Source organism: Protopterus annectens, chromosome 6.part1 (assembly GCF_019279795.1).
Source record: "Protopterus annectens isolate FY-2018-M chromosome 6.part1, PAN1.0, whole genome shotgun sequence".
Lineage (NCBI taxonomy): Eukaryota > Metazoa > Chordata > Ceratodontiformes > Protopteridae > Protopterus > Protopterus annectens.
In genome coordinates, this window is record NC_056738.1 from 517,877,896 (window position 1) to 517,890,642 (window position 12,747).

At 40.8% G+C, this 12,747-nt stretch overlaps 1 protein-coding gene across 2 annotated transcripts in view; it reads left to right on the forward strand.

The window, feature by feature from the left end:
• LOC122805654 (gamma-crystallin M2-like) overlaps positions 1-12,109 on the forward strand; it is a 12,762-nt gene extending 653 nt beyond the window's left edge. The window contains exon 3 of one of the 2 annotated variants that reach the window (XM_044075957.1): positions 11,841-12,109. In XM_044075957.1, coding sequence (XP_043931892.1) covers positions 11,841-12,109 — 269 coding nt within the window. Of the gene's footprint in view, positions 1-11,833 lie in introns of both variants that reach the window. The other variant, XM_044075956.1, reaches the window with a different exon arrangement.
• Positions 12,110-12,747: the final 638 nt, after the last annotated feature.

Below are 12,747 nucleotides of genomic sequence, written 5' to 3' on the forward strand. Positions count from 1 at the left end.
ATCATCACTTGTGAATACTCACAGTGTGTTAGTCATCACTTGTGAGTATACACAGTGTATGAACTGCCACTTGTGATTATATATAATGTGTAAATTATCACTTGTGAGTATACAAAGTATGTGATTCGTCACTTGTGAGTATACACAGTGTGTGAATCATCACTTGTGAGTATACACAGCATGTGAATCATCACTTGTGAGTATAAGCAGTGTGTGAATCATCACTTGTGTGAATGCACAGTGTGTGAATCATTACTTGTGAGAGCACAGTGTGTGAATCATTACTTGTGAGAATATAGTGTGTGATTTGTCACGTGTGTATACACAATGTGTGAATCATCACTTGTGAGAATACAGTGTATGAATCATTACTTGTGAGAATACACAGTGTGTGAATTGTCACTTGTGAGTATACAGAGTGTGTGAGTCATCATTTGTGAGAATACACAGTGTGTGATTCTTCACTTGTGAGTACGGACAGTGTGTGAACCATCATTTTGAGAATACACAATGTGTGTCATCATTTGTGAGTATACACTGTGTGTGAACTGCCACTTGTGAGTGTACAAGAATGTATGAATCGTCACTTGTGAGTATGCACCGTGTGTGAATCATCATGTCTGAATAATGTCTTTGCCTTTTGATCATCTCTATGCGGAGTGAAAATGGATCAGTCAAAGCAAATGCTATCAGCATAGGAAGCAGTATTTCTCAGGTTCAGAATACAGAAAAAAGGAAGCAATGTTGGGGTGTAGTAAAACAGGAGTTAAATAAGAAGAGGTCATTGAAATTGTACATGATTTTCCTTCCCTTACTGTATAGTAGATACACTGTGTGTGTGTGTGTGTGTGTGTGTGTGTGTGTGTGTGTGTGTGTGTGTGTGTGTGTGTGTGTGTGTGTGTGTAAAGAGAGAGAGAGAAATATATATTTATATATATATATATATATATATATATATATATATATAGTTATATATATATAGTTATATTTATATACATACTGTATATCATTGTATATCTGTATATCAGAGGGCAAAATACTAAATCCAGACTATATAAACATGCTAGATAACAAGGCATAGGATGGAAGAAGTAAAAGGGGCCAATGCTCCAGATGCAAGGTGATAGGGGCAGGATATATGTTTTTGAAGAGATGCTGATTGGTCCCAGACTGCATTCTGCATTATTACTAAGCACTTTTTTTGTATTTAATGCAATGATTTTTTTGCTCTCAACTCTGAAGACTTTTTTGAGATGTCAAGCTGGGGTAGCAGTGACAAATGGGGGAATTGCCCTGGGTGCCAGGTGATCTTACTATAGCTCTACTAGCTGAATAGTCTGGGGGAGAGGAGTGACCTTCATTTCATGTAGGGAGTTTTGAACAAATTCCTAAAACTGAAGAAGGATAACGCAGTGTTGTGTAATGAAATATGCGGTATATTTACAAATTAACAAAGGCGGGGATTTAGTGACATCGGTGGTTGTACTTTTTAACTAGTCATGGGAGGGCAGAAAGTACATGAAAACTGTAAATTAGTGAACCTGATTCCCTTCCCATATGCAGGAATAAAGCAGATTCAGGAGTCATTAGGATTATAAATTTGTCCACTCTGGTTAAAGAAATCATATTGATGTGTTTAAGTGTCTGGAGAATTTTGGCATAGAATCTGACACAGGAGGGAGTCATAGCAGGACAGCCAGGTCAGATTCCTCTTTTTGAATTCCTTGATTGGCTGAATAAGCACTAAACCAAGGAATGGCTGTGGAAATATACATACATACACACACATATATATATATATATATATATATATATATATATATATATATATATATAAATATAAAATCACTACTAAATCCCAAATACTTACAATACCAAAGACCAGAATCCCAAGACCCGATACCCGAAAGACGAGAAGACCGGAAGACCAGAAGCACGAAATTCAAAATCGCGAAGTACGGAGAAGATGAAATAGCGCTTCTGGTGTTGCGGTTTGCGAATGGATAGGTGGAAGGTCGGGTAAGTATCTATGTTTGATTGTGTTGGTTAAGGGCTTTAGTGTGTGTGTAAGTGTGTGTTGTGATTGTGATGTGTGTGTGTGTGAGGGGAATGTAGGTGTGTGGTGGTGTTTTCATGTGTTTGTCTGTGTAGTGTGATCTTGGAGTTAGAATATTTAAGTAGGGTGGTGTGGGGGGTGCAGGGGTAGTGTAGGTTTGTGTTTTGGGTGAAGGTGTGTGCATGTGTATGTATGTGGTGTATGTTTAGTGTAATGTTCGGTATTTTAAATTTTGCGCTTCTAGTCTTCTGTTCTTTCGGGTATCGGGTTTCCGGTACTGTAAGTATTCGGGATTTTGTAGTGATCCCATATATATATATATATATATATATATATATATATATATATTTTTTTTTTTTTTTGATCCAATGCAACTATTACATGGTACATATTAAAGAACCCTTTTCTTTCTTTTTCCCATATAAACAAGAACACAGTTTTGTACAGCTACTGTTTTCTAATACAGCAGAGATGTTTCTTTCAGTGCTTAGCTTTGGGAGGCTTCATTGTCCTATTTACTAAAATCCATGTACCAGACTTACAGGTATGAACACATCAAATGGACTAACGACATTGGGGCAAAGCTTCTACTAACATTAATTTTATCACCTACCTCAAATGCATTTCATACTAAGATAAACTAATGGATTGCTATCATTTTGTTCATGTAACTGAACTTGATATTTTTCTACAAGTATCATAACAGATGAACTGATCTAGTCTGCTGCTGTTTTCTGTATCAGATTAACTACTGGGATGGATCAGGCAGGTCTGACCAGGTGTCTTACTTTAAGGGTAGAAGGAGGGTCACCCTAGCTAATGGCTCCATATGGAGACCCTACCTCAAGTGGACAAAGTGACCAGAAAGCCCCAGCAGATCATACACAGTGCAAAGTGTGTAAGTAGTAACATGCATAAACAAACTGCAATATGTCATGCATGAGAAGTAGAGGTTAAGGATACCACCAGAGACAGAAGCCTCCCTGCTGTAAAGATGGTACTCTAAGGGAATGCCCCCGTGTCTTATCCACCCCACGAAAACCACATGTGATACTCAGGTAGTGAGGTTTCCCATCTGGGGTAAGCCCATCAATTACTGGGAGGAAGGCACAGTTAAAAATAATTTGTAGGAGAAGTGAGACATGGAAGATGGTAGGATGCATCAAAACAGACCAGAAAAAAGCATCACTTTCAAAAGACCTCAGCTATCGTGTGGGAAATCATGAAATAGTAGAAACACACACACACACACACACACACACACACACACACACACACTCACTCACCCACAGACACACACACACACACACACACACACACACACACACACACATGCAGTAGTCCAGTATGTTAGCCTTTCTTGATGGTTTTATGACAATCTGTCCTTACTGACTTCTGCCACTTGAACCAGTGTACAGATGTTTACTGGTGAAGATTTCCAATCGATGTTAGGGACATTTAAATCACCAGAAATAATATCATATACACTCAACATAAAGTAATTCAAGGTTACAATAAATGAGTCCTGGTCATGCTTAGATTGATTCTGTAGACTATAAAAGCACTTATATACCTATCCTTTTATTCTTACATCCTTCTAAGTTGGAAACTGCTGATTGAGGGCTCAGTGTCTGTTATTCTAAAAGTGTATTAGTTCTGGTTTAAGCACTCGGCCTTAAGGCCAGTTATTTTACATTAAGAAGGTTCGTGGTCTGCACTCTTGTGGGAGGAGAGGCTGGACTCTGCCCTTCTGAGCTGGGAATTTCTAGTTAAAGGCGTATAGTGCCTGCATATTTGAACTGTTTCTTACTGAAATTGGTACACCTTGTTTGCTGTAGCATAGACTAGATCCAGGCCTGCTGAATCTAGCTTTGTTTGTATGCTTGTTGTTTGTTTGCTTGTTATTTCCCTGAAACACTAATTCCACCTAAAACGTGGCTTTTCAGCACTTCTGTGAATCCCTAGTGATATCTGCATTGCTTACTGTACTTATTTCCTTGTTTCACTTGAATGAAAGTTACTGTTAGTCGTTTTTGCATTTAAGTTACCTGGCACTTGCTCACTAAAGCAATTATATAGGTCAGCGCTAAAAAATTAAAAGCACTACACTCTCACAAACTCCCCTTGAGTACCTTGTTCCCCACTGGCCCTTTTTTTTTTCAATTATAAAGGAATTCCCAATACTATTCTAGCATGTCCAAAGGTCAGTTGTCAATCTCCTCTCTGGTCCAGCTGGTGAATCTGGGAATCTTGAGGCAATGTTACAAATGCCTCATGTACACAGACAACCCTCTCCTCCTCCCAACAAATTCCAACACCATGTGAGAGATGCAACCATATAGCCAAACTGGACGCTAAGCTCTCTCAACTCAGTACTGGCGTAACCAGTCAGGAGGAAAACGAAACCATACTCACTACAATTCCAGTCTCACATAGACCTACCACGACAGCAAACCAAACACATAAAAACACAAAAACATACTCGGAGGCTCGAAATAAAAATCTGCCTAAGCAGCAGAGACCTCCAAAGCAGACACCCAAGCAACCACTACCCCAAAACAAAACACGTGTAACACATAGTTCACAAAACCAGTGTGCTGAACAGTCACAGCCCTTAAGGCTAAACAACACACCTGATACACTTGTAATAGGTGACTCTATCGTCAAGCACACTGACATGCCGCTCACCAGGCTGAACAAGGAGAAGGTCACGGTGAGCTGCCTGTCGGGCGCTAGGATCCGCCACATAACACAAGCACTCAGGTCACTCCAAGGCAAGTACAAATATGACTCAGTCATTGTCCATGCTGGTGTGAATGACCTGAGACGTACCTCCCTGGACTACATGAAAAGAGACATAGAGGAGCTCTCTGAGCATGTAGCCCAGGCCGGTATGACCCTGACCTTGAGCAGCATCTTACCTTCACCAAGAATGATGCCATAATATGAAGACAAGATGATCAATTTCAACAACTGACTTAAGTATTGGTGTCATTCAAAGGGGATCCAATGCCTGTCAGCCTGGGATGACATGCTCGACAAGCCACGATGCTTCGCTAGGGACGGCTTGCACCTATCACCCCTGCGCTTTTGGATATTGGCAAAGGCTCTTGCTACCCCCATAGTGCCTTTTTTAGGCAAGGCTCAAAAGACAAACCCACCTCCATAGGTATCACAAGGGATAAGAAACTAAGAGTAATGCTACTCAACACCAGAAGTCTAAACCTCAAGATGCATGCACTCGAAACTCTCCTTAGCATGGAGAACATCGATATCTGTGCAGTAACAGAAACCTGGTTCAAGGCTCCCGAGAGCACCCCAGCACTACCAGGTTATACCTCATACCATGCTTTTCGGCCCCAAAACTTGGACCGAACCATAAAAGGGGGGGAGTATCAATATTTGTCAAAGATACCCACACCTCCAGGTTGGTGGCACAGCACGAAGCATCAGAGACTATCCATGTGCAACTAACAGTGGGTAAAACTGCCTTCCAATTTATAGCCTGCTACAGACCACCATCCCAAACCCAGGAATTCCACTCAACCTTCCTGAGAACACTGGAAAATATTAAGGTCTCTCCAAACACCATTATATTGAGCGACTTCAACTACCCAAACATAGACTGGGAGCATTAACCTAGCTCCAACACCCTAGCCCAAAGGTTCCTAGAATTTATAAACTCAAATGCTATGGAACAACTTGTTACCACTCCCACAAGAGGGGAAAACATACTGGACCTGATCATCACCAACATGGGGACTCTATGCTCCAGACCAGAAGTGTATCCCTCACTGGTAAGATCAGACCAGAAACTAATCTCACTGGATATTCACATCCCGACCCCACCCCCTGCCCAGAAAACCACAGTGAAAAACTTCTCTGAAGCAAATTTCACACTCCTCACAACCGAGGTGGAATCCTTCAAAGCCCCCGGGCCTGTGGAAAATATGGCCCAGACCGCAGAATCCTTTATAAACGCATTCTATGAACACCTTCAGGAATGCATGGATCATGCAATCCCAAATAAAACAAAGACCCAATCCTCCAAAGGCAGACGTCTTGTCTGGTGGACCCCAGCCATAAACAAACTATACAATAGAAGGAGGAAGCTACTACATGATAGAGCAAAATCCCAAAAAGGGAAGGCATCTCTGATCAGTATTAGCAAAAAACTACGGGCCCTCATAAAATCATCTAAGGCCAGCTTCGAGAGAAAAATTGCACAGGACACTAAGGATAATCACAAGGCTTTCTTTAGTTATGTTAGGAACCTGGGTGGGAATTCCCAGATATGATCAGAATTAGTCTAAAATGACAAAAAATACACCGAACCCACAAGGGCAAATATCTATCCCAGCAGAGTGCTGCCCCCCCTGACATCTCAGATGTTCAGGTAAGAGCCACCCTCTCCAAAGCAAAAAACACAGCATCAATGGGACCAGACGGTGTCCCGGGCTGCGTCCTACATGAACTCCAAGAAGAGCTAAACCCAAACATAAAACTACTGTTCAATCTCAGCCTTACTACAGGATATGTACCCAAAGAGTGGCGTACAGCAACGGTGGTCCCTCTCCACAAAGGTGGTGCCTCAACGGATCCTGGAAACTATCACCCCCATAAGCCTGACTAGCTTGGTCTGCAAAGCTATGGAAAGGATCATCATGGACCTTATAAATAAAGATATTGGGGACCTACAGACACTGGATTCTACCCAGTTCGGCTTTGTTAAGGGCAGATCCTGCCTCTTAAACCTGGTCAATTTCTTTGAAACAGTCAACAAGGCCATTGACGAGGGGAAGGTGGTCCACACAGCCTACCTGGACCTCGCAAAAGCCTTCGATACAATACCCCATTCGGGCATTATAGATAAGCTCACCAGCTTAAATATAAACCCCTATGTCACTAGATGGGTTGCAAACTGGCTCAAGGACAGAACCCACATGTTTAGAATTGCTGCAGCCATGTCAGCCTCCAAACCAGTTACAAGTGGCATCCCACAAGGCTCAGTCCTGGGACTTCTCTTGTTTGGTATATATTTCTCAGAGGTACAGGCCAACACGGAAGAACTGTGGCTGACCAAGTTCGCAGATGACTGCAAACTGGGCGCCACAATCGACTCTCCAGCCGACACAAGCATCCTCCAAAAGCGCCTCATAGAAACAGACAACTGGTGCCAGAGCCATGGCCTCAAGCTAAACGCCAAAAAGTGTATAGTCATCCCCTTTGGCAAAAACAAAGTGCCCACAAATTACCACATAAGTGGTAATCCATTAAGTACGGAAGAAGTAATTAGGGACCTGGGGACCCAAGTTGATAGCAATCTCTCATTTGACAACCACGTGGCCAAAGTGGTTAGAAAAACATTTTATATAGCCCACCTAATTATGAAGGGATTCACATCTAGATGAGGGGAGGTCATCGTGCCTCTTTACTCATCCCTCATCAGGCCCATAATTGAGTACAATGCCCCTTTTGGGATGTACTTTACCAGACACCTGCAGCAACTGAAAAGGCCCCAAAAGTACCTCACCAAGAGGATCAAAGGGCTCAAACAGATGCCATATGCTGCCCGGTTAAAGAAACTCCAGCTCTACTCAGTGGCATACCGCCTGCTCAGAGGCGATCTGTGCCTGACATATAAAGCCATGTCCAACCCGGAATTAATGGACATGCTGCACCTCAGAAAATCCAAATTCCATTGAGCTACGCGCTCGAGAGACCTGAACCTCAGCACTGAAATAAATAGGACATGCTGGAGGGACAGATTCATAACCCAGTGGCTCCCTTCACTCTGGAATAAAATCCCAGTCCAGGTTAGGCAGAATCCCTCATTGACTCTCTTCAAGAGGAATCTTGATGAGTGGATGGGGGATCGTAGGTTTACCCCGGGTATCACTTCTGTCACTGTTAGACAGAGGCACAGTATACTAACCTCAAAAAAGGGCATAGCAAAATTAATTTAAAATGGGTGGCGAAAGCCAAACGCACTCTGGCTTATAAATGCCCTAGGGCAGATAGCCTAGTATGAACCTATGAACCAAAGAAATCTTAATTCCAATCATCTAATTTACACTGTTGTTGAAAGTAAAAATGGAGGATAACTTACTGTTCACATCAATAGAAACTCGCCTTTCTTTCTTATCTTTCCTGTAATTATGGTAGCCAGTGTAGCTTCTGAGACCAACAGGTCTATTAACATTACAAAACCATTGTTCTAAGATTGCCTTTGTCTCATACTCATTCCCTGATACCTCAGCTTCTAAGGCTTCTAGTTTTTAAACCTCTTGCATTGGTCATAAAACATTTCAATCCCCCTTTGTGCTTTTTACTCCTATGAATTTCATCTGTTTTCCTAAAAAAAATTATATCAACCTAGTTATACAAATGAGGAGTGTGTTTCCTCGGTGACTTATGTACATTAATATGTCTTTAAGCCAGTGGGAAATAAGTAAACTATATTATACTCACTTTCCATGTACACAAGGGTATCAAAACATCATATCCACAATTTGCAGTTTACTATCACACAAAGGACTCTTGTAAAATATCAGTTGGTGTAATAAAATGTATCACCTCCGAGTTCTAGTGTTTTTACAGAAGTAATGCACAGCGTATTTTTTGTTTGTTTTTTGGGTTTTTTTTACCTGAAGACATGAATATTTGAGAAAAGTGAAGTAAAAGTATGTAGATAACAAACATTCAGAAACATGAGCAATACCACGGTGCAGCAGTTAGTGCTACTGACTAACAAAGCTGTGGGAAGCATCACGGTGCAGCAGTTAGTGTTACTGCCTCACAGTGATGTGGGCAGCACTACGGTCCAGCAGTTAGTGTTACTGCCTTACAGTGATGTGGGCAGCACCATGGTGCAGCAGTTAGTGTTACTGCCTCACAGTGATGTGTGCAGCACCATGGTGTAGCAGTTAGCGTTACTGCCTCATAGTGATGTGTGCAGCACTGTGGTACAGCACTTAGCGCTACTGCACAGTGATGTGTGCAGCACTGTGGTACGGCAGTGTTAATACCTCACAATGATGTGGGCAGCACCGTGATGCAGCAGTTAGTGTTACTGTTGCACAATGATGTGGACATCACTGTAGTGTAGCAGTTACTGTTACTGCCTCACAGTAATGTGTGCAGCACTGTGGTACAGCAGTTAGTGTTTCTGCCTTACAATGATGTGGGCAGCACCATAGTACACCAGTTACTGTTACTGCCTCATAGTGGTGTGGGCACCACCGTGGTGTAACGGTATTATTTCCTCACAATAACATGGGCAGCATCATGGTGCAGCAGTTAGTGTTACTGTCTCACAGTGATGTGGGCAGTACTGTGGTGCAGCAGTCAGTGTTACTGTCTCACAGTGATGTGGGTAGTACTGTGGTGCAGCAGTTAGTGTTACAGAATCACAGTGACGTGGGCAGCACCACTGTGCAGCAGTTAGTGTTACTGCCTCACACTGCTCAGTTCTACAGTTACTTCCCAGCTGGGTGCCATCTGTGCAGAGTCTACACTTACGTCTTCCTTGTGTCCAAGTGGGATTGTGCTGGGTGTCCCTGCTTTCTCCCATATCTCAAAAGTGTGCAGCAATTAAACTGGCACTCCTTTAAACTGCCAGTAGGTGTATGAGGGCTACGTGTGAGTAAGCATGTGTGCGTCCTGGGATGGACTGGCACCCTGTCCAGAATCAGTTTCACTGCCTCAGCCTCACTGTGTACTGGGACAGGCTCCAGCTGTCAGACCTCAACTACAGAACGTGGTAAAGTAAACACATGAAAACCAACGACCAAAAAGAGACAAACGTGTAGTTACAATGTCAAGGCTTTAATAATAAAGCTTTTGGATAAAATCCTTTATCAGTACAAAGTGTTAAAACCAATGACATATTTAAATATAAGTCATAAAATACCACATGATAAACACATAGCCAATAAAAACTAAGAATTAATTATCCAACCAAAAAATCATTTTAAACACATTTGTTTGAATTTCAAAATAGGTTTTAAAGAAATTAAATAATAAAATAATTAATTCTTAGTTTTTATTGGCTGCATGTTTATCATGTGGTATTTTAGGACTTATATTTAAATATGTCCTTGGTTTTAACATTTTGTACTGATGAAGGATTTTCTCTGAAAGGTTTATCATTAAAGCCTTGACGTAACTACACATTTGTCTCTTACCATGACTATGAAATGGATTAAGTGTATGATTGGACAATAAATGAATGAATAAATGAATGAATGAACAAATGAGTGATTATGGAAAAGTAAAAACTGTGGTGGAGTTTCTTTATACATACAAGAATCTGCTTAGTTACAGTTCATGCATGTGACCTGAGTAGATACATTATCTGGAATGTGTTTTTCTATGTGTCCAAATTCATTTAAAAATATTCCAAAAATAGCACTGTAGTGCATTAAATATTTTTATCCTCTATCCACTCATACCAAACCAAGCAAAAGACATGCTACTTGCAAACTATATGACCTACCACATCTGGATAGTAAGCATCACACCTTACAATGTCTCTAAATATAATGCAAACTAATATGTCAGCATATTAACACAGAAGAATTGAAACATTTGAATGTGCTCTGTATTTACACCTAATGTACAGCAGCCTTGGTATCTGTTACATAGAGTAACTTGATATAGGAAGCAAAACACTACATGCGGGTCTTTTGGGCAGCTTAGCTCACCAAGAAAACTAATATTTATTTTTTCCCAGTTATATGCATTAGTATATCATTGAATTGGCTTCTGAGGTATCTCTTAATAAACCCACAAATTCATTTCATCTCCACTTGAAATATCCTTTTTGGGTTGGACATGAAATTAGTTTGGTTGTAACAAGCAGGAATACCACCCCAGACCAAACTTAAGCAGAGGTAAAACTTTGCTTGTGCAGTTCCTATTGTTTCACACAAAAGTGGAATGACTAAGAAGACAGGATGGCACAAAAAATGTACACATGCAGAATGCTGTTGTTTGTCTTTTGGCTTTTTCCCGGTAAGGGGTCACCACAGCGGAACTCCAGTCCGCTAATGATTGGCAGTAGATTTTTACAAAACGCCGAGGTGAAAGCTCGACGCCCAACCTTCAATGAAGGCACGCCCATTTATGCATGTCTTTCGAATGCTACCCAACCGCGGGGAGGACATGTAGACTCCACACAGAAGGCACTCCCAAGCCACGCCGAGAATCAAACAGGAGAAGCTCTTGCTGTGAGGTAAAAACGCTACCGCTGTACCACTGCGTACACATGCAGAATGAAATAAGTAAACACTAGACTGCGCAAGAACAAACTTAGAGGTATTATAAAAGTGTAACACATCCTCTTCTCCAGTGAGTATGAACTATAGTTCACTAGAAAACCACTACAGTGCTCTTTGGTCTACAAAATAAGTCCTTACCAGTACAAATATATTAGTGAAGTAAATATGGGGACCTGTAACTTGACTAGAAATGTCCAGCTGTTGCAAGGAATTATTACAGTCTAGATGGGTAGCAGCATTTATAAACAAGTCATGGATCAACAATAAAATGGAGACTGAGAATAATTACTGTCATATCTACAGTAAATAATGTTGGGGGAGGAGACAGAGGTGTTTGACAAGCAATTTATCAAAATTTGAGGAAAGAGTAGGCTTAAGGACACATGGTTTCTATCTTTTATCAAAACCTGAGCATCTAGAAAAAATATTTCTCCTGAATTTCAACAAAAACGTATAACTTTTTTAAAATTTTTAATGTTAACTTGTTGTCTTGCAGTACCAAGGTTCTTACAGAATGAAGATCTTCGAGAGACCAGAATTTGGAGGCCACATGATGGAATGCATGGATGACTGTCCATCTGCCTATGACCGATTTCACTACCAGGACATTCACTCCTGCAATGTGATGGAAGGCTATTGGCTCTTCTATGAACAGCCCAACTACAGGGGAAGGCAGTACCTTTTGAGACCTGGAGAATACCGAAGGTTCAGCGACTGGGGTGCCATGAGCTCCAGGACTGGCTCTTTCAGGCGCATCACTGATTTCTATTAAGTTAAAAAAGTTATCATTAAGTATAATTTTAAAGCAATAAAATCATTTATATGTTACATAAATCTGTCTTTAAAAATTCTTTTGTAAGTATTACTGAGTTTAAAGATTTGGTTGGAGAGACATAATGAACTGGCATTGTCTCATATTTGGATGTGTGCTGTGGTGAGGGGAAAAACAAGAGAGACACACATGTAACAGTGAATATAAACTCTGCAGAATAAAATAATACTACTAAAATAAGCAAAACAATAATGTCTGCAAAGTAGTGGGGCAAACAATTTATAGGAATTTGCAATAAACCCCAATTTGGCCAGGTTCAGAAATGATCTTATCACTCATCTCCAAATTCAAGACAAATTCTCCTCTATCCGAAAAGCACACATCACCCATGTTACTCACTGCTATCCAGTCCTGAAGTCGCCATCTCCTCCACAAACCTCCTCAGTCATCAGTTCTGGACATATGGATGTACTATGATGCTTATTTTCTGCACTTTCCACTATTAATTATTCAACTATTATAATACACCAATTTTCTCAAACATTGTGACATACGGTGAACTTGTACTTTATTATACAAAACTTTTAAGTTTTCTATTGTTTATCTGAAAGCTTTTTCTTCGTATTTTCTTTTTCTAC